The sequence below is a fragment of the Lissotriton helveticus genome, chromosome 8 (assembly GCF_964261635.1).
Source record: "Lissotriton helveticus chromosome 8, aLisHel1.1, whole genome shotgun sequence".
NCBI lineage: Eukaryota > Metazoa > Chordata > Amphibia > Caudata > Salamandridae > Lissotriton > Lissotriton helveticus.
Window position 1 is genome coordinate 1,170,990,044 of NC_136069.1, and position 27,392 is coordinate 1,171,017,435.

At 45.2% G+C, this 27,392-nt stretch overlaps 1 protein-coding gene across 2 annotated transcripts in view; it reads right to left on the reverse strand.

The window, feature by feature from the left end:
* The window catches only part of TPP2 (tripeptidyl peptidase 2), a 596,335-nt gene that overhangs the window by 320,592 nt on the left and 248,351 nt on the right, over positions 1-27,392 (reverse strand). For both annotated transcript variants that reach the window (XM_078658083.1, XM_078658084.1), the window contains exons 16-17: positions 19,298-19,404; positions 16,520-16,674 (exon numbers count right to left, since the gene is read on the reverse strand). In XM_078658083.1, the coding sequence (XP_078514209.1) occupies positions 16,520-16,674; positions 19,298-19,404 (262 nt within the window). The remainder of the gene's footprint in view (positions 1-16,519; positions 16,675-19,297; positions 19,405-27,392) is intronic.

The following is a 27,392-nucleotide window of genomic DNA, read 5'->3' on the forward strand; positions in this document are numbered from 1 at the left end:
CGAACAGCTCCGGGATTGCTTGTGACTGCATTCTCGATACCTCGTGTCTTCGGGCTCGACGGTTTCTAATCGTCGATTTTGACGAGAACGCTGCACAGGCCTCACAGTCCCTGGATTCGTGTTCAGGGGACAAGCAGAGGTTGCACACCTCGTGTAGGTCCTTGTGTGGGAACTTAGCACCACACGTTGGACATTTTTTGAATGGAGTCCTTTCCATGGACCCCGGGCTGGACTACGTCGAGTTTCTCGTAGTCGTCGTCCTTCGAACCGCGTCGGTATGGAGTGAAGTCGCGTTCGATAACGATACCGTCGATTTGGAAAGGAATACGCGCCGGTTATAACCTTCTTTGTTGAAGTCGGTCCGGAGCGCTTCGATCCTCATCCGAACCCGATGGCGGAAAAAAAACAATCTAAGGATGGAGCCGATGCCCATGCGCACTAACACCGAGAGGAGGAGTCACCTATGACGACAAAGACTTCTCCAGAAGAAAAACAAAGTGCAATCATCCGAGCCCAACACCAGATGGCGATCTATTCATAAATGTACCATCTGCAGCCCATATGCCTCGAACATAGAGTTTTAAAAAAACTGCCATTTGTGTCTACTTTTTCACCTGTAACTTAACTATGGCAGATTTTCAAAAGCAATATATAGTTGCATCCGCTGATCCTTCTGGTTGCAGGGATATATAGGGCTTGTAGGTTCACCAAGAACCCAGGGTACCTTGTACCAATAACTGAGTTGCACCTTGCAATAGTTTTTTTATTGTGTACTGTGTATACAGCAGTTCATTTGGTAAAAAATTAAGAGTGAAAAATAGATATCAAGGAAAGCTATGTATTTCCGAAATGGGAAGATATGGAGGTTAGAAGCAGGTTATTTGCACATCTCTGAATTTGTGGATATCCATACTAGCATGTGAATTAGAGGGCATTTTTTTAAAAATCACGTATTTTTTACACGCTGCATTACATTTGGAAGGCACAAATGTAGAGAAAGAAAATTTGTAATAACACTTGTTGTACTATTCTGTGTTTCCCTTAGTCTCCCGATAAAAATGGTACCTCACTTGTGTGTGTAGGCCTAGTGCTCGTGAAGGGCCCAAACGCAACGTGGACACATCACATTTTCCCACTGGAAACTGACCTTTTTTTGCAATGTGCCTCGCTGTGGATTTTGGGCCCTAGCTCAGGCGGCACCTAGAGAAACCTAGCAAACCTGTACATTTTTGAAAACTAGACACCTAGGGTTAATCCAGGATTTGTTGACTTGTGTGGCTCATACATTTTACTTACATTTCTGCATTTCTGTGATGGAAAGCTTTGGAATATGAGGGGAGCCACACATTTCCTTCCACGAGGCATCCCCCCCAAGTCTTCCAATAAAAATGGTACCTCACTTGCGAGGGTAGGCCTAGTGCCTGTGACAGGAACAACTCAAAAAGTATTATGGAGACATCAAAATTATCTATCACAAAACAACCTGGTTTTGCAAGGGAGTCACCTGTGTTTTTGGTCTAGAGCTCGGCAGCCATCTAGGGAAACCTACCAAACACATATATTTCTGAAAACTAGACACATGGGGGAGTCCAGGGAGGTGTGGCTTGTGTTGATCCCCCAACGTTTTCTTACTCAGAATCCCCTGCAAACTACAAATGTAGCTAAAATATAAAGAAAGTCACATTTTCCTCACATTTCTGTGTAGTAAAGTTATGCGATCACCAGACCGGCAGAAATTTCCTATCACTCATTGATCTCCCGAAAAAAAAGATACCTCACGTAAAAACATATATTAAAAAAATTGCACTTATAAATACGGTGAGCTATCCCCTCAATCTCTACATTTTTTTGGCCCTTCCCGGTCACAGGCACTTCGCCCACACTCACAAGTGAGGTATATTTTCACTTGGGAGACAGAGGAATGCTGAGTGGTAGGAAACTTGTGTCAAAGCTGTGTCTGTTTTTTCTCCATTAAGCTGAGTGTCCATCCAGTCCGTGACCATCCTCAGTCCAGAATTTAGGGCTTCTGGGTTGTCTCTCTATGCAGATGGAATTGAAAGATGCTCTGGGTGCTATCTGCATTTCAAAATAACGAGATGCTTATATTAAATGCAGTGACTTTAGCAAATGCACACTCGTTTGCACTCATGGTTTGTACTATGTCACGCAGCCTGCAATGGCAGTCTATGTGGAATTTGTGTGTGGGTCCCGTAGCCTTTCCTCAGACAATATTCAATGCTTCCGTTATTGCTGCCAGGATTGGTTTGGGTGTAGGACCACCTGCTCAGCAGAGGCAAACGTCCATCCTGATAGAAATCATTCCTCAGAGACAGACCTCATAAAATTCTTGGGCAAAATCTTCCCGTCACATGGTTTTCAATAAAGGAAGTAAAGGCCGTAATCGAGAGACTAAAGCTCATCAGTGCCGCTGGGCCATAGTTTACTCCTCCTTGCTTAGTTGGATTGCCACATCAGGCCTTTACCCCTTTTCCTAGAAAGGGTCTATAGTGAAACCTATTCTAAAAAAAGGATTAGTTACTTACCTGTAATCCTAGTTCTCTTCCAGGGGTATCCTCATCAAAGTCATAAGCATTAGAATATTCCCGCCCATGCGCGGGACCCCAGAAACAATATATTATATGTGCCCCACATATATTATAGACATATATATAAATATATATATATATAAAAATAAGCAATTGCAGCCAAATAAACAATAGAGCTGGAATATGCAGTGAAGAATTTCCACAATACAGTGAATTCTGTATTAGAAACATGAGAAACAACACCAATGCTTGTTTAGAAACTGTTTTAATGTACAGAAAACAGCAGAAATTCTCATAACACACTGTAAGCATATACAGCTCCCAGGCTGCATTGCAAAATCCCAGTCTAAAAAGACTGAAAAGCTAACCTGTAGCTGAATGCACTAAAACTGACGCTGTGCCTTTAAGGCACCTCTGCCCCTAGCTTCCCATCATGCCTCAGGGGTTACAGTTAGGTCAGTTGTTCTTTTCGGAGACTGAAAACCAAACCATGGTAATAACAGGTTAAAAAACATCTCCTAATAAATAAACAAAGTCCTTTGCCCGGGGAGGCGGGAGGGTTGCTTATGACTTTGATGAGGATACCCCTGGAAGAGAACTAGGATTACAGGTAAGTAACTAATCCTTCTCTTCCAGGGGATCCTCATCAATAGTCATAAGCATTAGAATAGAGTAGCGAGCCTCACCTCATCCCTGCGGGCAAAGGAATCAACAGATAACATTTGTATCCGTAGGCCCAAAAATAGGCCTTTTTCTACCCAAATAGGTTTCTCAAGGAGGCTTGCCCTACTTGAGAATCCGCTCTGGAATCAGACTCTAGGCAATAATGCCTTGTAAAGGTATGGACTGATTTCCATGTCGCAGCCTTGCATATTTCTGACATAGGAATGTCATGCAAAAAAGCTATTGTGGCTGCTTTCCCTCTAGTGGAATGAGCTTTGGGTGACTGCAACAAAGGTTTGCCAGCCAGCTGGTATGCTAGTTTGATACAAGAGACAATCCATCTGGAGATGGATCTTTTGGCTGCTGCAAACCCGGACCTCATTGCACCATAATTGACAAAGAGTTGGTCTGTCTTTCTGGTGTCCTTTGTTCTTTCTAGGTAAAACTTTAGCACCCGTTTAAGATCTAACGAGTGCAACGACCTCTCAGCTGGGGTCGATGGATTAGGAAAGAACGAAGGAAGGGTAATCGTTTGATTTATATGAAAATCCGATACCACTTTTGGAAGAAAAGAAGGGTGAGCCCTCATTACTACTCTGTTGTGGTGAAACACAGTGTAAGGTTCCTTGGTGCAGAGTGCTTGAATCTCGCTAACCCTGCGCGCAGAGGTTATTGCCACCAAGAAGGCCGCCTTCCAAGTGAGATGTTGCAAGGAGGCCTTGTGTATAGGCTCAAACGGTGTAGACATCAGTCTGGAGAGAACCAGGTTCAACTCCCAGGGAGGAGAAGGATTTCTCACAGGGGGATAGACCTTCTTTAATCCCTGAAGGAAATCCTTCACCACCGGGACCTGAAAAAACGATGTTTGTGTAGGTGATTTTCTGTACGCTACTATGGCAGATAGATGAACCCTAATAGAAGCGTATTTCAACCCTGATGTCGCTAAGTATAGGAGGTATGGTAGGACTACCTCTTCTTGCCCTTTGGTGGGATCAAAGCCATGGTCCTTACACCAAATGAAAAATCTTTTCCACTTGAACGCATAAGACGTCCTTGTGGAAGGTCTCTTCGCCTCTCTTAAAATATTCATACATTCCGGAGGCAGATTTAAGTGTCCATATTGCAAGACCTCAGGAGCCATGCAGTCAGGTTCAGCGACTGGAGGTTGGGATGCAGGATCCTCCCGTCCATTTTGCTCAGCAGGTCTGGTTTGCACGGCAGCCGTCTGTGTGGACACCGCGACAGATGTAACAGATCTGGATACCACCATTGTCGCGGCCAATCCGGAGCAATTAGGATCATGTCCATGCTCGATCTGATGAGCTTGGCCACCACCTTCGGAATCAGTGCCAGAGGGGGAAAAGCATAAGCGAACATTCCTGTCCACTCCAGCAGGAGAGCGTTCCCTTGCGTCCCTGGCCGGTGGAACCTGGACGCGAAGGCGTGGCATTTGGCGTTTTCGTCGTCCGCAAATAAGTCTATGTCTGGACGACCCCAGCAACGGAAGAGTTCTTCGACCACTTCGTCGTTTAGCACCCAGTCTGGCTGATCTTCGAAGTGCCTGCTGAGTGCGTCTGCTTTTGTGTTTAACTCGCCTGGAAGGTGTACTGCCACCACCGACAGTCCCCGAGCCAGAAGCCAGTGCCAGATCGCCTGGGCTTCCAGAGACAGAGGGCGAGATCGAGTTCCTCCCTGCTTGTTCAGATAGAACATAGTTGTAGTGTTGTCCGTCTGAACCAGGACTTTGTCCGTTGTTATTGCTGGAAGGAACGCCTTGAGCGCCAGATGAACCGCTCGAAGTTCCAGCATGTTGATGTGGTATGTCTGAAGGTTGGTCGACCAGCGACCCTGAATCTGAAGATGACCCATGTGAGCACCCCAGCCTTCTAGAGATGCGTCCGTTACCACAGACAGAGAAGGCAGAGGTTGCTGAAAAGGGACTCCCTGCAGGACATTCCGAGGGCGAGTCCACCACTGTATTGAGGTCAGCGCTGCTTGAGACAGGATGATTCGATCCTCCCAATCTCCAGACGCTTGGTCCCACTGATCCTCCACCGACTCTTGAAGAGGCCGCATTCTCAACCTGGCGTTCGGTATTAGGAAGATGCAGGACGCCATGGAGCCCAACAGAGACGCTACGTCTCGCACCTTTGGACGAGGAATCTGAAGTAACTTTTTGCATTTTTGTCCCATGGAAGAAAGTCTCTCTTGCGAAGGAAACGCTCTTCCTAACTTTGTGTCTAGAACTGCTCCCAGATAGTGGATAGTTTGTGTGGGCTGCAGGATCGATTTTTCTGAGTTTACATGGAGGCCGAGCCTGTGTAGCTGTTGGAGACACAGGTGACAGTCTTTGGTGGCTTGCCGAGGAGACGGACTCTTAAGGAGCCAGTCGTCTAGATATGGGTACACAAAGAGACCTTTTTTGTGTAGACACGCCGCTACCACTGCCATGCACTTGGTGAAGACCCTTGGTGCGGATTTGAGTCCGAAAGGGAGCACTTTGAACTGGTAATGCCTGGACCCTACCAGGAACCTCAAGTACTTTCGATGACCTGGTGTAATAGGAATGTGGAAGTACGCGTCTTGTAAATCCACCGAACACATCCAATCTCCGATCTGTAGATGAGGACATATTTGATGGAGTGCCAACATGCGAAACTTCTCTTTGACCACCACTTTGTTGAGGAGTCGAAGATCCAAAATTGGTCTGAATTTGCCTTCTTGGTCCTTTTTGGGAACAAGGAAATATCTTGAGTACACTCCTTTCCCCCTTTGGGAGAGAGGTACCACTTCGATTGCGTTTTTCTTTAAGAGGACGCTCACCTCCTTTTTGAGGAGCTCCAGATGGTACGAGCGAGACTTTTTTGGAGGAGCCGGTTGTGGTTTCTTCCTGAAACGTAGCGCATATCCATTGCGCAGTATATTCAGCACCCACCGATCTTTCGTGATGCTGACCCACTCTGCCAGATGTTGTGCAGCACTTCCTCCCACTGGAGTGGGTAACGGCGACAGAGGAAGCCACTGCTCAGGCCTTGCCTCCTCTAGGTGTGGTAGAGGATTGATTATGTCCGCCTCTACCTCTGCTTGACCTTCCTCCTCTGTATTGTGGCTTTCCTTGCGGCTTGTTTTGAGACCATTGAGGGGTTTGAACCCTCTGTTGGCCTCCCCGGTTCTTGTTGGTCTTGAAGCGTCGTTTGAACGGTGCTTTCTGTTTCTCCAGACCTACTGCCTTTACTGTGTCTAACTCGGTCTTCATCCGGGCCATTTCCTGATCGGCATGCTCCCCGAAGAGTGAAGATCCGGAAAAAGGCAGATTGAGTATGCGCTGCTGGGCATCTGGCTTGAGCCCAGTTAAACGCAGCCAAGAGGATCTCCTCGCACATACTCCATGTGAGTAGTTATGTCCAGCTAGAAGGGCGTTATCTGCTGATGAACTAATCATTTGGTTTGCCACCAAACAGCCCTCCGTCACGGTCTCCTCAAAGTCCTTCTGGTCCTCCTTGGGCAATTTCTCTTTGAATCGTTCCATGGAGTCCCATAGGGCTCTATCGTACCTTCCCAGAAGGGCTGATGCACTAGAGACTTTTAGGGATGAAGCTGCTGTGTTGCACACCTTGCGTCCCCAAGAATCTTGCGTCTTGCTGTCTTTGTCAGGAGGAACTGACGAAGAAGGAGCGACCGTGTGATTCTTCCTAGCTGAGGCTACAATAACTGAGTCCGCTGCAGGCTCACCTTTAACGAAGATAGGATCTGAGTCAGCCGGCCTATATTTTTTCTGGATACGTGCCGGAACTGCTCTGATCGTTGCTGGCGTGAGGAAAACCTCTTTGATTGGGTCCATTATTCCTGGGACTAATGGAAGCAACGGCCGTGCATATGATTTGTGATGAAGAGTCTCAAAAATCACAGTAGTGGACACCTCTGGAGTGGTCATTTCTATATTCAGCTTGTAAGCACCCCTTTGCAAAACGTCCAAATACGTGTTGACGTCGTCCAGAGGGGAAGCTCTTGAGCGAGGGCTGTCTGCCAGCGTCGGAGAGTAGTCCCCTTTAGAAGATCTAGGCGAAGCTGGAGGAGAGGATGAGGGAGTTCTTCCTCTCCTGTGGTGAGAATGCTCCTTCCTCACCGGAGATCTCCTAGGTCGTTCCTCCCTTCGAGGAGAACGTGATACCCTCTGATGTATTGGAGATCTCGATCTCACATCTCGTACCTCCTTTCTCGGTGTTCGAGATTTGGGTTGCTCCCTCCTTGGTGATCGGGAGACCCTAGGGGCATGTGACCTGTCCACTCTTCTCTCTCGTGAGCGTGATCGCTCTGTCTCTTCTGCTTGCTGAAGAGGAGACCTGTGGATTGGACTCAAGTACCTTTGAAGTCTCTCTGGTGCCTTAGAATCCTTCCAATTACTCAAAGGAGCGTACCATCTTGGCGAAAGTCTTATATGTGAAGTGTAACCCCGATGGGGATTCTTCTGAACCGGACTCCTACTCCTTGAAGATGACCCGGTTGACCCCGAGGCACTTGAGGAGGAATGGAGTGAAGCAGATTGTGTCACCAGGACTGTCGAAGGCACTGAAGGTGATCTCCGTCTCACCGGTGTTGGAGGACGTCTCAAAAGCCTTTCCCTCGACGTCGAACGCCTCTGTGGCGTCGACGGGGCGATAACTTTCGGCGTTGAATGCCTCGACGATGATCTGTGGTCCCTCGATGTCGAACGGCGTTGTCCTGCCGTCGACGGAGGTCTCGACGTCGAACGGCGTTGTCCTGCCGTCGACGGAGGTCTCGACGTCGAACGGCGTTGTCCTGCCGTCGACTGAGGTCTCGACGTCGAACGGCCTAGTCCTGCCGTCGACGGAGGTCTGTCGGCGACGGAGATGTCATCGACCTGGCATGTGGCGACGGCGGAGGATCGGACATCCTCGACGACGAGCGCCGACGTGCCTTAGATGATCCCTTCCTCGACGACGATCGTCCGAGGGGGCTCTTGCTCCTCGACGCCGAGCGCCTCCGTGGAGACGTCGACGGAGGTGTTACACTCTTCGAAGCCTGTCGACGTCGAGACGACGGCGAGTGTGATCTGTCTCTCGACGCCGACCGTCGCCTGGTTGACGGCGGCGGAGTTGACTCATGTCTTGAAGCCGAACCTCTCGTCGACGGCGATCTCGTGGCTTCTCTCGACGCCGATCGTCGCCTAGTTGACGACGGCGGAGCTTTCCTCGACGACGGCGAACCTCTTTTCGACGACGATTTCCTCGTCGACGCCGATCTCGACGCCGACGGAGCTTTTTCTCTTGAACTGTCCATCAGATGTCGTTTTTTCAGCGCCGAGCCCGGTGCTGAGGTTGATGGACGTTCTGACTTGCCTTTGGAGGGAGTTCTGGGTCTCTTTGAACTCTTTCTCTCCGCAGATCTTCCTCTCATGGATTTCTGGGCCAGACTATAGAGTCTGTTCCTCTCTCTGTCTTTAAGTGTTCTGTCAGACAGCTTTTTACAATGAGAACAGTCTTTAGGATCATGATCCTCTGGCAAGCATAAAATACAGACCTCATGAGAGTCTGTTTTTGTCTTCTTGTGGCCACAAGAAGGGCAATCATCAAAAAGTGAGGGCATCCTAAAAGGAAAAACCTCACAAAAAATTGACTGCTAAGCAGTTATTTACTTGACTATGATGTGAAAAGTCAAAGTAAATCAAAAAAAATTGTTCTTTAGAAGACTTTCTGACTGAAAAAGGCAGAAAAGTGTGGAGCTGTGTATCCAGGGTCCTTCCTGAAGGAGCCGGAAAGAACAACTGACCTAACTGTAACCCCTGAGGCATGATGGGAAGCTAGGGGCAGAGGTGCCTTAAAGGCACAGCGTCAGTTTTAGTGCATTCAGCTACAGGTTAGCTTTTCAGTCTTTTTAGACTGGGATTTTGCAATGCAGCCTGGGAGCTGTATATGCTTACAGTGTGTTATGAGAATTTCTGCTGTTTTCTGTACATTAAAACAGTTTCTAAACAAGCATTGGTGTTGTTTCTCATGTTTCTAATACAGAATTCACTGTATTGTGGAAATTCTTCACTGCATATTCCAGCTCTATTGTTTATTTGGCTGCAATTGCTTATTTTTATATATATATATATTTATATATATGTCTATAATATATGTGGGGCACATATAATATATTGTTTCCGGGGTCCCGCGCATGGGCGGGAACATTCTAATGCTTATGACTATTGATGAGGATCCCCTGGAAGAGAAGGGAGTGGTACAGACCCCATACTTTACAGGCTTATTAGCCTCCTTGACATTTCACTAAAGATCTTTTCCAAGATTATTTCACCCAAACTTTAAGACTGGGCTATCGAAACCAAGAGAATTCCAATAGAACAGGGGGGCTTTCGGGATGGTCACTCCACTATAGACCACTGTTTTGCTTTATGGCCCATTATTCGAAAGGCCCTGGAGAAAAATCAAAGGCTGTGCTGTTTCATAGACTTCCGGAAACCCTTTGATTCTGTGGATAGGGATACCCTGTGGGGGAAACTTGCTGCTTGTGACCTCCCACCAAATTTCCTCAATGCACTTCAATCTTGCTCAGGTGGAGGTAGATAAGTCGGGTCAATTATCACAAAGAATTCCATTGACAATGGCCTGAGCCAGGTGGGCGTTTTTTGCACCCCAGCTTTTTAGTCTATTTTTGTCCGACCTTCCCACCATTATTTCCCAATCAAAGACTTTTTCCTCTAAAATAGGGAACCAGTACATTGTTTGTCTGCTTTATGCAGACAGTCTGGTATTATTGGATTATATCCCTATTGGTCTGCAGAGGAAACTAAATACTCCGGCAACTTATAGCAAGCAGAAACCGCTCCACGTTAATTTGGAAAAGAACACGATTTTGGTCTTCGGAGAAAAAGTAAAGAGTTTCACCTGGTACTTCGAAACATGGGAGGTGGAGCAAGTCGATCAATATAAATATTTGGGCTTAACCTTCAGAAGGAATCTGTATTGGGGCACGCACTGGGATGACACCAAGCAGAAGGCCCTATTGCAGGCTAGTTGTCTAATAAGATTTAATAGTAGATTCGGGGGGCTTTCCCATATTCCATTATTAAGGGCTTATGAAGGGAAGATACCCATGCTAGGTCTGTACGGAGGAGAGGTTTTTTCCCTTGATCCTACCTATGAATGGGACAGATTAGAAGGGGTAGTGGTTAAAAGACTCATCACTCCCCCAAGGAACTATGGCTCAGGCCATACAGAGTGTGTGGAACCTGGTCTCCTGGAACCTGGCGGCTTCTACTCTGGCTCTATACTTTAACACACTTTTGAAGGATGATGAGGTGGTTAAAGTCTCCAAATTGTGCTGGGAACAGATCCAATGCAGTGAAAGGATGTGGGCAAAGGCCATAATAACCAGACTAATTGCACTCAGGAATCTCCATTCAGATGATGGTACAATTACATCTTAGTTCCTCTTCCCAGGCAAGCCTGCATTGAGAGAATCTGTTGCTCTGGTGTCTGAATCAACAGACCTATTGTATTTAAGCAAGAAACAATCCATTAGCTTTTCAATCTCTACCCTGGGCCAGGACACCGTTTTCTTTTAATTTTCGTAGTTACCAGACCCAGGATTGAGAAATGAAATATTAAGGGTTAGGTGGGATGTAACACAATCTTTTCATCCCGCCCACATAGGACCAGGGTGCAGAATAATAATGGTATTTGCCCCTGCCCCTTGAAAGTTAAATGCCCCCTTCTGCATATACTTATGTACTGCGTTTTTTATCTTGCAAATCGAATTCCGTCTCTAAGACCTTTGTTTTTTAAATATGATGTTCTCCATTGGAGAAGAGCTGTGGAGCTATTGTCAGAAATGCGCTACTTAGATGTAGCAGTTGGATTTGCTCAGTTTTTACGGTCTGTTAAACAGAATTTTAATGATGAAATGTAGTGAGTAGGGGGTGCTGGGTAACTAGGAGGGGGCCTTTTTAATGATTTTAATTGTTAACTGAGTTTTTAGAATGTTTTATGGACAATTGTCTGAATTAACTTATTTCCTACCTACCTACCTCAGACAGCAAGATCGAACAGGTTCGCCTCACCCAGCCAGGGGCATCAGACTATTTGGTCACCACCCCACCACTCACTACATGAGCTTTGCGGATGTGGTTGTAGTGGTTCAATGTCCTAACCTATGTTTCCATCATGCTGTTGAAGAGGCTACTGAAATCCTTTTAATAAATATGGTTTATAGCCTTAGTATTGTTAGCCAGCACTCTCTTTTCTTACCAAAGAGGAATAAGGGAGACAGAGTTAACTGGTTTGGGCAATGTCTTTATAACTTAACTAGCTGCATCTTCGGTCAGGAAATCCAGAATCTAATGTCTAGTCTGACCTGCATGCACCATATGCTAACAAAGCATCTATGACCAAATTTGTCTGTGGGATCAAACAATATCCATTGTTTTGCCATTATTAGACAAGCAATCACCTTAGAGTAAACACTGAATATTAAAACCCTGCAGGCTCCTAGAACATATTCGAAAGGTAAGAAAACAAGTTACTTACCTGTAACTTTGGTTCCCCAGTATTGGTAACTTTCATAGATTCCCATAGCTTGTATCATTCCCCGTCATCGGAATGGGAGTCTCGGTAACCTAAAAATAACATAGCAGTAGTTACAAAAGAGAAAGAAAAAAGGCCTAGGCCTCATTCCCTTTTGAAGCATATCCGCCTCTTTTTGTAAAAGAGAACAAAACTAAGCCTCAGCCAATCAGAGGAGCCTCACCCCATAGAACCCTCCTGAAAGAACCTCAGAGCCTCAGATTTTCTTAGCCGTTGTGTAACAGTAACCACATCTGCTGAAGGCTGAGCTTTCCCAGGGGAGGAGGGTGGGCACATGGGAATCTATGAAAGTTACCAATACTGGGGAACCAAAGTTACAGGTAAGTGACTTGTTTTCTTGCCCCAGTATTGGAACTTTCATAGATTCCCATAGCTTGTATCAGAGTAGCTAGCAGTTAGAAATAAAGCACATTTTTTAACATAAAAAGAAACAGGATTGCCTCTGTACCATCATGAAAAGAGAAGTAAATTATATACTAAAAAAACACTTTGTATCGACAGTAAACACAAAATGTGCATAAAAACAAAGGAAGGAGGGGTAGTAGGGAAAGCTCTCCAATTAGTGGAAGAGGTTCCTCAGGACTGTCTGGCCCAGAGCAGTGTCTTCCTGTGTCAAGGATTCCGAAGCAGTAATGCTTCGTAAAGGTGTGCACCCTGCTCCAAGTCGCAGCTCTGCAAATGTCTCTGATGTATACTCCCACGAAGAAAGCTGTAGATTAAGCCTTGGATCTTGTGGAGTGTGCTCTAATCCTGTTATCCAGCGGCTTACCCGCTGTTGAGTGGCAATATAGAATAGCACTGGAAATTCATCTTGCAATACTGTGCTTTGAAAGTGGAAGGCCCTTGCGAGGACCACCAAAAGCAATGAATAATTGTGAAGATTTACGAAATCCTTTGGTGCGATCCAAATAAAATTTCAAGCACCTCTGCACATCCAGAGAATGAAGTGACCTCTCCGCTGGTGTGGAAGGTTGAGGAAAGAAAGACTTGAGAATCACTGGTTCATTTAGGTGAAAGTCTGAAGGCACTTTAGGTATGAACCTCGGGTTAGTCCTCCAAATCACAGTATTTCTCTTGAATTGGAAAAAAGGTTCCGGTATTGTGAGAGCTTGCAATTCCCCAATGCACCTCGCCAAAGTGAGGGCAAGCAGGAGAGACAACTTCCATGAAAGAAATTTTATGTCTGTACGATGAATTGGTTCGAAGGGATCCTTCATGAGCTGTGCGAGAACTAAATTCAAATGCCATGTAGGAGGCGGATGCCTCACTGGGGGGTAGACCCGAAACAAGCCCTTGAGAAATTGTTTAATTATTCTTGAAGACCAGAGAGAAGGTTCAGATGCCGAGCCGTCTGTAGCGAGAAATCACTGCCAAGTGAACCTTTATGGATGAATGAGCCAATCCTGTCTTAGCCAAAGACAAAAGATAAGGTAGAAGCTGATGAGGTTGAGAAGAGAAAGGGTCAACACTTTCCTTCCGGCACCAAATGAAAAATCTTTTCCATTTTAAACTGTAAGTTTTATTTGTGGAAGGAGCTCTAGCATGAGATAGAACTTCTCTTATTTCATTCGAAATGGGAAGGTTCATGAATTCTCGCTGCTCATGAGCCATGCAGTCAGGTGTAATGACTCTGGATCTGGGTGCCAAATCTGTCCGGGGGACATCGTGAGAAGATCCGGAATCGTCCGAAAAGGAAGATGAGGGACGAGTGACAGAAGGTGAAGTTCTGTGAACCATAACTATCTCAGCCAAGCAGGAGCTACCAAGATCATCTAGCACAGTTCCGTTTTGATCTTCCTGATAAGCCTCGGGATCAGTGGAATGGGGGAAAAGGCGTACACAAATGCTCTTGACCAAGCTATCAAAAGCGCATTCCCTAATGACCCTCAATGGTGAAGCCTGCTTGCGTAAGACCGGCATTTCTTGTTGGTCGGAGTGGCAAAAAGATCTATTGAGGGTTTGCCCCACCATTGAAAAATCTCTTCCAAGACCACTTGGTTCAGTTCCCATTCATGACTGACTGACGATAGCCTGCTGAGTCTGTCCGCCTTTTCGTTTAGGACTCCTGATAGATGTTCTGCCTGCTGGGAGATTCCGTGCAGAATAGCCCATTCCCAAATCTTCTGGGCCTCCTGAGACAAAGGAAGAGACCTGGTACCCCCTTCCTTGTTTATGTAGTGCATGGCCGTGGTGTTGTCCGTTCGGATGAGAACCTCCGACCCCTGCAGTCGAGAAAGAAATGCTTGAAGTGCTAGTCTGATAGCCCTGTGTTCTAGGAGGTTGATGTGAAGAAGACGGTGCTGGGGCAACCAATGCCCGCTGACATGAAGATCCTGAAGCACCGCACACCAGCCGTCCAGTGACGCATCCGTTGACACCACTTGAGGAGACGGATTGCCTATGAAGGATAGACCTTGGGAAAGGTTTTCCTGTTTCGTCCACCACAAGGCCGCTCTTTTCATTGCGAAAGTAATAGTCGCCTTGTCGTCGAATGAGCCGTGAACCTGCCTCCACTGTTTGTCTAGCTGCTCTTGAAGAGGCCGCATCCGCAATATGCAGTGAGGGATTAGAGTGATGCATGAGGAGATCACCCCCAGAAGGGATTTGTAACGGCGTACTGAAAGACACCTTCTTCTCAAGAGCAGCGCCATGGTTCGCAGTTTTTCCTGCCTTTCTAAGGATGGGAAAGCCTTGCTGAGATTTGAGTCCAAAATGGCCCACAGGGAATGCGCTGCCCTGGACTGAATCAGAGATGATTTTTCCTTGTTGAGAGTAAGAACCAAATTCTGGAATAGGTTCATACATGGGTTGACTGCTTCTCTTGCAGCCTCCCTGGACGGGGCCTTCAGCAACCAATCGTCCAGGTATGGAAGACCTGAAAGCGATGTTTCCATAGGAAAGCCGCCACCAGTGCCAGCACCTTGGTAAAGATTCTTGGGGCAGAGCAAAGTCTGAAGGGTAAAACCCTGAATTGAAAGTGGCTCTTGGCTTCTGTAAATCGTAGAAACCTCCTGTGTGCAGGGTGAATGAGTATGTGAAAATACGCATCTTCGAGATCGAGAGTGGCCATGAAATCCCCCGGATTGACGAGACGTAATATATCCTGAAGGGAAACCATACGAAAGAATTGGGAAATGAGATAGGTGTTTAGCTCCCTGAGGTCTAAAATAGGGCAAAGGGAGATGGGACTCGCACAACCCGGTAATGCAGAAGTAAACAAGTTAATCTATTTGTAGCGTGCTGCAGAGGTATCGCTGTCTGTTCCTAACAGCGTGGAGTATATGAACTAATACAATGCAACCTCGGACTTGAGGCTGACCCTCTGTGCACAGCTGTACAGAAACACAACAGTTTCTAGTCCAATAGAATGTGTAAATCAAAGGGTTCAACGAAAGTTCTTCAATTCAGGTTTTAATGATCATTCTCATCATGATCCAGTTTCTCAATTTTCAATTTTGAAATAATCCAGTGTATTTTCCTACATACATAGTTCACCGAAGAAGAGTCCTCACTGTCACTTGACACTGTCTCTTTTCTGGACTTCAATTTTTGGAGCAAAGTGAGGAGGCGACCCTCATGGTCCCAGAGGGTCTTTGTAGAGAAGGTGCGGCAGATCTTGCAGTCCGCACCCTTATGATCAGGACACAGGCAATATATACAGTCCTTATGCCTGTCCTCCACATATAACCTTTTCTTGCCACAGGTGGAACATGACTAGAAAAGGGCCTTCTTCTCCTTGGCAGACATTTCAGAAGAAACTCTAAACAATCCTGAAGAAAAAAGTTGAAGAAAATCTCTCAAAAGAGTAGAGAATGAGCAGAGCTTAAAGGAGACTCCCTAAGCACAACGTGCAGTAGAAAATCTGAGGCTCTGAGGTTCCTTCAGGAGGGTTCTATGGGGTGAGGCTCCTCTGATTGGCTGAGGCTTAGTTTTGGTCTCTTTTACAAAAAGAGGCGGATATGCTACAAAAGGGAATGAGGCCTAGGCCTTTTTTCCTTCTCTTTTGTACCTACTGCTATGTTATTTTTGTTACCGACACTCCCATTCCGACGACGGGGAATGATACAAGCTATGGGAATCTATGAAAGTTCCAATACTGGGGCAAAAGATTTTCTTTCAAAGCACCTTCAAACCAACTTTTGTGACCGGAGAGTGGATGATGCCTAGAACTAGACTGTGGTAGATTTAGACCATGATAGGACATGAAAGCAAAATGTGGACTGCATCTCAGAGCATTCTCAAGTAGTAGGAAGAGGATGCAACTTGGAGGACTTGGGGTAAAAAGTTCTTCCTTCAATTATCCAAAGAAAATGATGCAAAGAACAATTCCACGGTCCGTGGGAATAATTAAACTAAAGAAGATAAGGTTGTATGCTGTCCATTGAGCTTCCTAACGATGGAATTACTGATGACCGTGGAATAGCAAATTCAAATATGGAACTCAACAGAAAAAGCCTGCTGGTAAACCATTAAATTTGAATAATTTGAACAAATCTGAAAATACCAAGATGGCCCAGGCCCCAGGCACTGCAAGCACAAGCAGTGTGAGCAATTTTACAAAGAAGCCAAACATATAACCTAGGGGCTAATTGAGGTGCTAAATATCTTAAGCTTATTATCAGATCTAAGTATCATGCAAGCTGAAATTAAGGCAACAAATAATACAGGCAATATGGCATCTTGAGATAATTAAATGTTACATACCAAAACAGGAAATGCTTCAGTCACAGACCCCTTCTCTGGTAAAGAGGAAAACTTGTAGAACTCATGACTTCGATAGGCCTTTTGCTTCATCAACTGAACTGCATGAAGCACGAACTTCGAAGACACGTCTGATGAGCATGAAGATACTGTAACCTCTAGGATAAAAGAAACCCAATAAATGGAAAAGGTGTCTATTGACTTATGATTAAAGTTAATTCTTATATATATTTATATTTCAATCTTTATTTCGGCCGATTTGACCATCAAAGATATACAATAAAAACACATTTCAAACGTTATAAAATCATCAAGAATAAACAACAAATACATATAGTACAATGTAAGATCGTTCCATTCTAGGTATTGAATACTACTAGAGTGAGAACAAATAAAAGACCGCACATTTAAAATTTCTTAGACTTAAAATTAGGTGGGAGCCTGCGACTTTAGAATACGGGTGCGAGTATGCCAGACATTGGTAAGGAATTTAGCTAGTGCAAACACAATTGGACTTGAAACATCAGTTTTTAAAATTCTATACATCGGGAGGTACTCCCTACAACCAAGGTTTCTAATAAGTGGGAGGAGCCAGTATTTCCTAGCTGCCTTGTAAGTTGGACAAAACAAGACCACATGTAAATCGCTTTCCTCATCACAAGTACATGCCGGGCATTGCTTGGTAGAGGGTGGTGTTGACCAGGAGCTAGTATAAGATCGCAGAGGCAGTGTGCCATATCTCCATTGGAGAAATAGCTTCCTGGCCAACACGGGGGACATGGCGTCCAGGACCCTCTCCAGCCTGTATGAGTCCTTGCCTTGTACAAATACAGATGTTAATGACCCCTCAACCTGACAGTCCAAGGCCATAGCTAATTTCTGCTCATGGTAAACATTGACCAGTGCTCTCCGTGGGATCTTTAGTGAGGCATTAGCTGGATCAGACCAGAGGTCAGGGAGCCCTAGTCTCACACAGGACTTTTGTATATATTTTATCCAGGGGATCTGTAAAGCTTTGGGGTGGGTTAGAAGCTCCCTCAGTTCCGCCCTGTAAGTAGAAAGTTCTTCGCTACTCCATAGCCTTCGCCAGAAGACTATGGGTCTGAGACCTAGTTCATCTGCTATTGGTCTCAGTCCCAGGTCCATCCTCAGGGGAAGGAGCGGGCTACTGGGCGGAAGTGCAACTATCTGTCTAATAAAGTTGTTCTCGGTTATAGACAGACTGCGGGAAGTTGTGTGACCCCACAGTTCCGCCCCATACATACTAGCGCCCCTGGCCTGTGCCTTGTAGATCTGGATGAGCGGCCCCAGCGGACGATATGTGGAACTATTCATCATCCGAGTAATGCCCCCAGTGGTCTGAACTAATTTAAGATTAGCCCTAGTCTGGTGTGATCCCCAGGACATGGTTTCATTCAACGTTACACCAAGATATTCAAAGGTGGAGACTCTCTCTAACCGTGAAGATCCCAATAGGGGATTCGGGCGTGATTTTTGGGTTGGGTTCAAGACCATAAACTTAGTTTTTGCAGCATTGATTTCTAAGCCCCTATCTGTACAAAAGGCCACAAATGAGTCAAGGATCCACTGTATCCCCATGGGGGTTTTGGACAGCAGTAGGGTGTCATCTGCAAACATGATTGCAGGCACCCTGCTGCCGTTCAACCTTGGGGCATCAGTGGATTTAGTGCCATTTAGGTGGGCGATTACCCCGTTGACAAAGAGGCAGAACAGGGTCGGTGCCAATACGCAACCCTGTCTAACCCCCCTGTCAACGGGGAATCTGTCCGTCAGTTCCCCAAATTTCCCGCACCTGACCCGGGCATAGTTGTTATAATGCAGTCTCTGTAAAATTATCAGGATATCCGGGGGGGACCCCCATTTCGGCCAAAACACTCCAAAGTTTGCCTCTGGGCACCAGGTCGAAGGCGGCCCTCTATAAACCATAAGAAATCTCATGCATGGATTCCCTTTGACAAGCCCCAATGAAGTACACTAATGGCAATATATTGCGATATTAGGATCGTAAACTATGATGTGGGAAAAATTAAGTTTATAGGTGTCCAATGGGGAGCCAATAACAATGTTAGTCAATTATTGTTGCTAACACCTTGCTATGCTAAGTTGGTAAACTGTTTCAAAAAGCTACCCTCATGGTAAATTAGATACTCTTAGTGATCGCTCCCAACTCTTTAGAATGGGTTGAGAACCCTGCTACACAAAACAGTGAGATCAAAAACGTTCTTAAAATGATGCTCTGGCTTAAAAAAAAAGCTCTACTCTCCCCTAATGACTGGCAATGACTGAGCCTGAGCTTAAATTATTTAGACAGCATAATGCGAAGGAAGCAAAGTAGATCTTGTAGGAAGGAAATGCAAAGACAAACTAAGCTAAAGACATACTTCCAAACACGTTCCTCCTGCCCAAGTAAAAGGCATCTTAACATGAGTTGCAGCTTTTTTCCAAGAGCAATACAATTATAGGCAAAAATGGAAATATCAGAAATGTGTTTGTTAAATGTGAAACTTGCATGATATGTCTATTGCACAAAACGCAAGTCATCAGAGCAAGTTTGCATCATGTTTTTCGTTTTGTGTTGCTAAATTAGGAACAAAGGTAACCAAGTATGTATGACTTCAGAAATCAATAAAGAAACCTGTATCCACACAATTTAAGAGACAAGAACAACTGTAAACAGGAAAGAAAATTATTCTTAACTGACAAGGAATCTGTCAAATTAAGCAGAACTAAAATGAACAGAAAAGGAAACTCTGCACATACCAGCCCACGTGGCTCCTTGAGGAACTTCAATGAAATGTCTTTGGATCTGTCCTGGCTTAAAATGGACACCAGTATATGCAACATCATAGCCTGTTGATTCATTTAATCTGAAAGTCATTTTGTAAGAAAAGAGAAACAATGTGACTAATAAAACTTATTGACAGATCAGTAATCTTCCTATGACCATGCATTGTCTAGTTTAGAACACAATCAATATCAGGAAATATGTAACTCTTGTAAATAACCAATGAAAGTGTTTGTGTTAATTTCATTATAAAATGACATACATTCAGCTTATAGTCAATTTTCACAACTAAGACTTGTATACCCACACATTTATGCGGAGGTTAATGAATGATATTTTAGGCCATTTTCATTCATTAGCAGGTAAAGACTAACTGTTATGTAAACACAACTGCTGTGTAACTTAATGGTGGTGGGAATGGCCATGTTATAAGCTCAATATTTGACTAAATTTGATCTTGGACCTTACAATGGGTCAGATCATGTCTATGATATCACTTCTAATGTCCAACTGGGTTTATTTCTCTAAATTCCTATATCCACATGATTTTAGCCAAAGAAGCGTCATTTTGAAAGTTGGCATAAGAATTTATTAACTACTGTCTTGTCTATGGACAGTTTGTGCAAGGGCTCTCAGTGGCAAATAGTGGTGGATTGACAAGGAATTCTATATACTACATTTAACTCATCAAAAATGATGGTTAAAAGGATTTATTTATTCAGTATGTATCTACACTACACACTATCAAGTTAAGCGCCAAAGCTTACAGGAAGGGCCATGTAGAGGTCCCGTCATGCTCTGTGGCTGAGAGACTGTATCTGGGGTGACGAGGGAGTGCATCAAGATGGAGGGCGTCTAACACACCGCTTCTGACAGCGGCCAGATATCAGCAAACCTGCTCCTCGCTTCCCCACCGCGGCATCCAGAGACAGTGACCACAAGTGGCTAGAGCAGAAGCAATTTATGATCTTTTTCCTAGGCAGGAAGGAACTGAGTGGGGCATCTTAGGACATTGTATCAGTAGGGCTAAGAAGAGGATGGTTAAGCCAGCAGAAACTCCCCCTCCGTGAACTTTAGGTCTCCAAGAGTAGTATCGTGTAATGCCAACAGTATCAACACCCAAGGCAAGTTCAGGTCTATAATGACTCAAGGCGTTTAAAGCACAGATTATTCTTTTTCGAGAAACTCAAGTTAAGGCACTGATCAAAATATGCAAGACTCCAAGCTTTATTTCAAACGCATTTTATGCGTCCGCCAGCGCTGCGTCAGGGCGTGGTGATTTCGATTTCATGGAATTTCCAAGGCGAAGTGCAGCAATTGGTTAGAGATCCAAAAGCCATGGATCAGCTTGAGGGTTGGGAATCAAATTACTACCTGGATAGCTTCTATTGCCCAATTGAGGTTGATGCAACCCCCCTCAGTAAAGTCTATAATATACTGCTCCCACTGAATGGACTGCTAGTAATGGGGGGGGGGGGGGGGGGGGGGATTTTAAAATTCTCCAGGATGTTAGGCTAGATTCTTCATGTAGTAATAAATAAAACAAACCAAGGGCTTCACGCTTTTTAGCTAAAGTAATTTGTTACCTAGCTCTAATAGATTCTAGGAAAATTCATTATTCCCAGGCACAAAAATATACTTGCTTCTCCAAACTTTTGAATTGGCCCTCAAAAATTATTTTTATTTACTAGTATCCCATCAATGGGCCAAGAATAAAACTTCCATATTATCAAACCCCTTTTTGGACCATTCAGTCCCCTTGATAGATGTAGTAGTAAAGGTCAATCGAGCTGATCGACTTCGATGGATGCTCGACAAATCACTGTTAACGGAGGATAGCTGGCTCATGGTAATGCGGTCAGCCCTAGATTTCCTTTTGAGAAAAATAGGATCAGCTTCTAGTCTTGTAGTCTGGGGAGCTTGCAAAGATTTTATTACTTGTGAGGCGATCTTCTACAAAGTTCAAATCAGTAAGCTAAGGAGGAAAAAGACACTAGCCTTTCAGCTCGAACTGGATCAAACCACGCTTGCTCACTCCACACTCAATCCTGAAACTTCAGAGGCTAGTGTTGCACAAGCAAGACCTCCTCTGCGATCATGAATGGCCTGGGGCTTGGACCTGGACGCCCCACTTACTGAGGGTGACTAGTTGCGAGTCAATGACCTCATCACTCAGACTGTCCTCATCACTCAGACTGTCACCTGTAATGCTCGCTTTAAACTGGTGCATTATACTTTTCTACAAAGGACTTCTATTATTCCCATATGCCAACACAGAATATCTGCACTGCATTCAGGCGATTGCCTCAGGTGCGGTCACAATGGGGTGGACTTCATGCGCTTAGCCTGGTAATGTAGGGAGGTACAGGGTTGCTGGGCCTGGGTAGTAGCAGAGATTCAGAGGACTGTCCGTATACCTTTTGCACACACACCACAGTGCTGTCTACTGAGTAATGTTAAACGTCCAAGGGGCAGAAAGATGGTGTATAGATTTCTGCACTTGGCAATAGTCCTGACCAGGCGTAACATAGGTATAACCTGGATGGGACAGAGAGTGCCTGACTTTACTCACTGATGTAGCGATGTGTTAGAATGGTCCGTAGCAGAGGAATCTCATATGAGGCTCTCTAGGCGCAATGACAAAGCAACAGAAGATATTGCTGTTTGGAAGGACTAATGTGAAGTGTTCCTAGATCCGGAGGCAACCATGATCTCTTCTTACGGTGAGAATACTGGAAATGGGAAACAGATGGTGAGGAAATAGTCTGGGTGGGTATCCCATAACCGAGGTACTCTGGACTATAACAAGTGTTTATGTCCACACAGTGGGGCCTGCTGGGAGTTCTTTATGCTCCCCTGAACTATTGGTGCAGATTGTGTACTTGCACGTCATACAATGCTGCTGTACTGTTTATGGTAAAAGTGAAAACTAAAGATTAAAAAAAAAAAAAGAAACAAGTTCCACAATCAAGTCTGTGCTTGAAGGATCATTACATGTCACTGGAACTAGTTAATCAAAATACGTGTTTCCAGAAGTATTACAAATAGAGTGAGCATGCTGGGCAGTTTATGGCCTGGTCCGTTAAGGAAAAAAAGGAATAATGAGACCATCAAAACAATTTACAATCAGATGGTCGATCAACCTGAATGTACTGGCAAAGTATTTTTAGAGCACTACACAAATTTGTACACTTCCAGGTGTAAAAACACAGCAGTACAAATAGAGGGGTATCTGTGGTTAATCGAGTTCCCTTTGCTCAATAGGGATCTCCAAGATTAAGCCATAGCACCTACTACACTTGCCTAAGGGAACAACGCCATTACAAAAATCACCCAACAGCAAAGCATGCAGTAGTGATGGTCTACCTGTTGAAATGTATTAACTGTTTGTGGCCCAGTTAGCTGAATTCTTAGTTACTCTATTGAATGAAATTCTCGATGGATGTGAGGTCCTAGGCTCTTTTACAGAGGTAGTCAAATCAAATACAGCTTTATTCGATTTTTGTATCTTAAAAACCATAAAAGCACAATACAGAATAACACACACGTTTATATTACACATCATAATACGTTATACCAAATTCATACGATTTATAAAAACAGCTCATATTATTTATAAAAGAAATCTTTAATACAGACAATGAATGCTAAAAACAAATTAATACATAATGTTCCTATGTCTGATAATAGCTTTTAAAAAAGACGACGTGACCATGGTTATCAGTTCATTTTCTAAGGTTTGAAGCCTCAGGAATGCTATTCTACATTTTCTAAGTCCCCACTGCTTTAGAATAGGAATTCAAAACCTTCTCCTCTGTAAATCATAGAATTTACAGAAAAACATGAAGTGTAGAGTGCATTGGGAGGAAGTATCGTCACAAGGGCATGGTGACAGACTTCTGGACCAAGAAATTGCATCTGGAAAGGTGACCATTCTGAAAAAGGACCCGCAGCAAAACAGTGTTAGAAGCATGCAGAAAACGCAACTCTGAACCTGTAACAGATAGGGTTGTGTACCCCGACATTGCAACATCAAGTGATTCTCCATAACTGATTTCTTTTCTTTTTCAGAAAGCCAACGCTTATTCTTTAAATAGTTTAAACAAGTAACTTTCAGGTTTTTTCTCAATATCCTTTCCAGGCAACTTGGCGAATCAAAGTATTCGGGATGGCCAATATCATACGATAGTTTTTATACATAGTTAATCCATGATATACTGGTTACCCCATCTAGTTTGAGACGGTCCACAATTACGTCTATATTAAAACTAGTCTCGGCATAAGTCCACACCGTATGCCACAATAAAAGAGGATTTGCTTTGATGATGTCAGATATGCAAGGCAGACCAAGTTCCTTATGGCATACAAACGTAGCAGTAGAACCAGGGACAGCTAAAAGATAACGCAAAAATGCATTTTCACAGCATTGAATTAGCTGAATATCCGCTATTCGCCAGATCCCTGCCCTGTATGTCGCAGTAGATACGCATTTGGATTTATAAATGTCCAATAGCTCCGGAATTGGTCTACCACCCAATTTTTGGGAGAAATTAAGCACTGCACCTACTGCTCTGGAGTAAGACAATTTTCTCGCATATACAGCCGCTGTCCATGAACCCGACTTATCAAAATTGATTCCCAGATAGGAGAACCTGTCTGTATTGTCTATTTTTTTCTTTTCAATTAAAATTTTACATGTTTTACCTTTCTTAACCCCACAGCTCATGGAATAGGTCTTACTTTTATTTACTTTTAAGCCTCTATTTTTCATGTAGGTAGTGAATTTGGTAACAGCTCTTTGAAGGCCTATCTGTATCCGCGCCATAATGACTGCGTCATCCGCGTACAATAAAATGGGAACTGGGGTATTCTTAATGATTGGGTAATCCTGCCTGTCTTCTGACAAGTAAAGTCCTACACTATTTATGTATTAGGGAAAACAAAAATGAGGCGAGTATGCATCCTTGTATTATCCTTTATTTATACTAAATTTAGATGAGCATTCACCCGGTTTCCCATACCGAACCCTCGCCCCGCTCCCCTATACAATTCCTTAATGAATAGTAGCAAATTGAGGTCAACATCCATCTCTCTCTTAATGTGTTCCATAGTTTGTCATTATTTACACTGTAGAAAGCTGAGCTTAAGTCAACATACGTTAGGAAAAGCTTTCACCTTTTTGCTGATGTATATTTACATTATCAGCTTCCTAAAGAAGGATAAACCACTGCAAAAGCCTGGCTCCTATTGTACTATCAGTCTCCTGGCTCCTATTGTACTATCAGTCTTAATTAGCAACTACAAGCTCTTTAGGAAAATCATAGCTTCTAGGATAGCTCCTTTAGCACAAACAGTTGTCCAAAGCGAACAAAAAAGGTTCTTACCTGCAACATCGATCTGATTAAATACCGATTTCCTGCTGCAGGCATTTGATTACTTTCGAAGCAACAAGATCAATGCAGACATCATCATGCTGGATGCTGAGAAAGCCTTTGATCGTGTGCAATGGGAGGTTTTATTTGCCATCCTTCTTCGACTTGGTTTCCCCTCAAAAATAGTGCGATTATTGGAAAACTTAAATACAAAGGCAGAGGCAAAAGTAGTCAATTCGCAAATGGTAGGATCGGTGACCATAAGCGTAGAAGCACAGCAGGGATGCCTAATGTCCCAGGTTCTATCCGCTCTCTTCATTAAACCTTTGGCAACCACATTGCGGTAAGACCCTCTGGTTAAAGCCCCCTGTGAGACAGTACCATCTTTCTGCATGGATGCCCCCACCTTTTGCCGAATTGCTGATGTGCTTTGACTGAGTGAGCCCTAGGCTCCTGCTAACCAGGTACCCAGAGCCTATGCTCGTTCCCTAAACACTGCATTGAAGCCTAAACCCAATTGGCATCTCTGGCCACAGGTCAGTCCCTGGTAAATGGTACCCCAGATACCCAGGGCACTATGACCAGAGAAGGCCTCTAAGGGCTGCAGCAATTAGTGTGCCACCCTTAGAGGTCCTGTACCTTCACACTCACACACTGCCTTTGCAGGCTGCATGTTTCGGTGCAGAACAAAGTGAAGAGTCGACAGGGCACACATCCCTGTGTGCCATGCCTACAACCCACTGCTCTGGCATAGATCTGTCACCCCTCTAGCAGGGTGCACTATACCCGTGGTGAGGGTACAGGTGCATGAGCCCTGTACCCCTACAGTGTCTAAGTCCAATAGTAGACATTGTAAGTGCAGTGCTGCCATTAGGAGTATATGGTGCTGGGAGTTTGTCATTACGGACTCCACAGCACTATAATGGCTACACTGAATTTTGAGAAATTTGGTACCAAACTTTTCAGCACATTAAACCCACATTGATGCCAGTGTGGGAAAATGCATACAAAGGGCATCTCAGAGATGCCCCCTGAAAACTAACCTACCACTAGTGTCCAGGCTGAGTGGCTGCATTCAGCTGCCACCACCAGACATGTTTCTGAACCCCTGGGTCGAGAGCCTGCTGCTCTCGAGAGCTTGAAACAATGCACATCGTGGGACGTGGTGCCAAGCCTCCTCCCCCAGGATGGGCAGGGTCCACGAAGGGGAAGCTTCAAAGCCACCTTTGTGAGCTTCCCCAGCAACTGGTCCCCACTGGTTCTGACCCCCACTTTGGGCGGGAGAACCGGCGGGAAAAACAAGTGAGGAAGAGAGGTGTGCCCACCTCTGCTAATTCCACCCCTCAGGTGGGGGAGGCGAGATGAAGCACAACTCTCAGTTCCCGCCATCTTGCAGATGGGGGGCTCAGCCAACCAGGGAAAGACTTATGCCCCCCTCCCACTGGAGGGTGGCATAATAGGGGGTGTACCCACCCCAGGGAAGGGAACCACTGGTCCCAACCTTTTACCTACCAGTATCGCCCTAAATCTAGTATTTACGGGCAACCCTGAACCTTGCTCCCTCAGACCAGAAGAAACTACAAGAAAAGAAGAAGGACCAAACAGCCGTGCCGAAGCGAACGAGAGGAAGACGCCCACTGACTTGGCCCCAGCCCTACCGGCCTGTCTCCACCTCTAACCTGCTCCTGTGAAATCCCGGTGTGTCCTGCAGCCAGCAACCTTGAAAACCCAGGAGGACCTGCCTGCCTTCAACCTCAAAAACTATCTCCAACCTCCGGCTCCGGTCGGACACCGCAAATCCGCACCACTCTGCACCCACCGTCCACAGCCTGAGCTCAAGTGGGCAAACACCACCAGGAGGTCTCCCTGGCGATCCTGACCAGAGATTCGGCGACCCCCTGCCCTGCCTCATACCTCCAGCCGACGCCTACAGCCTAAATCCGGAAGGCCCCCCCCCAACCGCAACCAGGAGCTGGTAAGAAGACGCTAAAAGGCACCCCTGCACCTGACGCCCTACAGCCTTGGGTGGCACAACTGACGCACCTAGCCAACGCCCAACATCCCAACTTACCTCTCGAAGTGGTGGTCGCACCCAGAAGACCTTCATCCCCGAGCCTGCAGTGCCTTTGCAAACCAGAGGTTCCCCATTGCAAACAACAGGGCGCCAGACGTCAAAACAGCACCCTGCACCCGGCCACCCTAGTGCCACTGAGGGTGCACCTTTGGTGCTACTTTGTTTCCCTATTTGCCCTGAGATGAAGTCCAGGAGCTTTGCTCCCACAACCAAGTGGACTGCTCGTCAGCAGCCAACAACAGGAGGCCCATTAACACCAACTGGATAAAATTGGGCCTCAGCACTCTGCACCTGGCCGCCCTAGAGCCGCTGAAGGTGTAAACGAGAGTGCATCCCTGACCCTGGGGGACCAGAGTCTACCCCCAGAACCTCAACTCCCACTACCGAATACTTACCCTAAAACCGATAACACAATTTTCCTCCATAGGATAACGTTGATTGTCTTTCTTGGAAAAGTTTAATTGTTGAGTTTGAAAACCTTAAGAAATTCTTTAAAATTGTACTAACAAAAACGATTTTACTTACCTGTCAACAGGAAATGTCCCAGTGTAGTATCCAGGTATTCTACACTGTGTAGGAAAAGTAATCTCAAAAGTAACTTACCTGTAATTTTACGCAAAATCC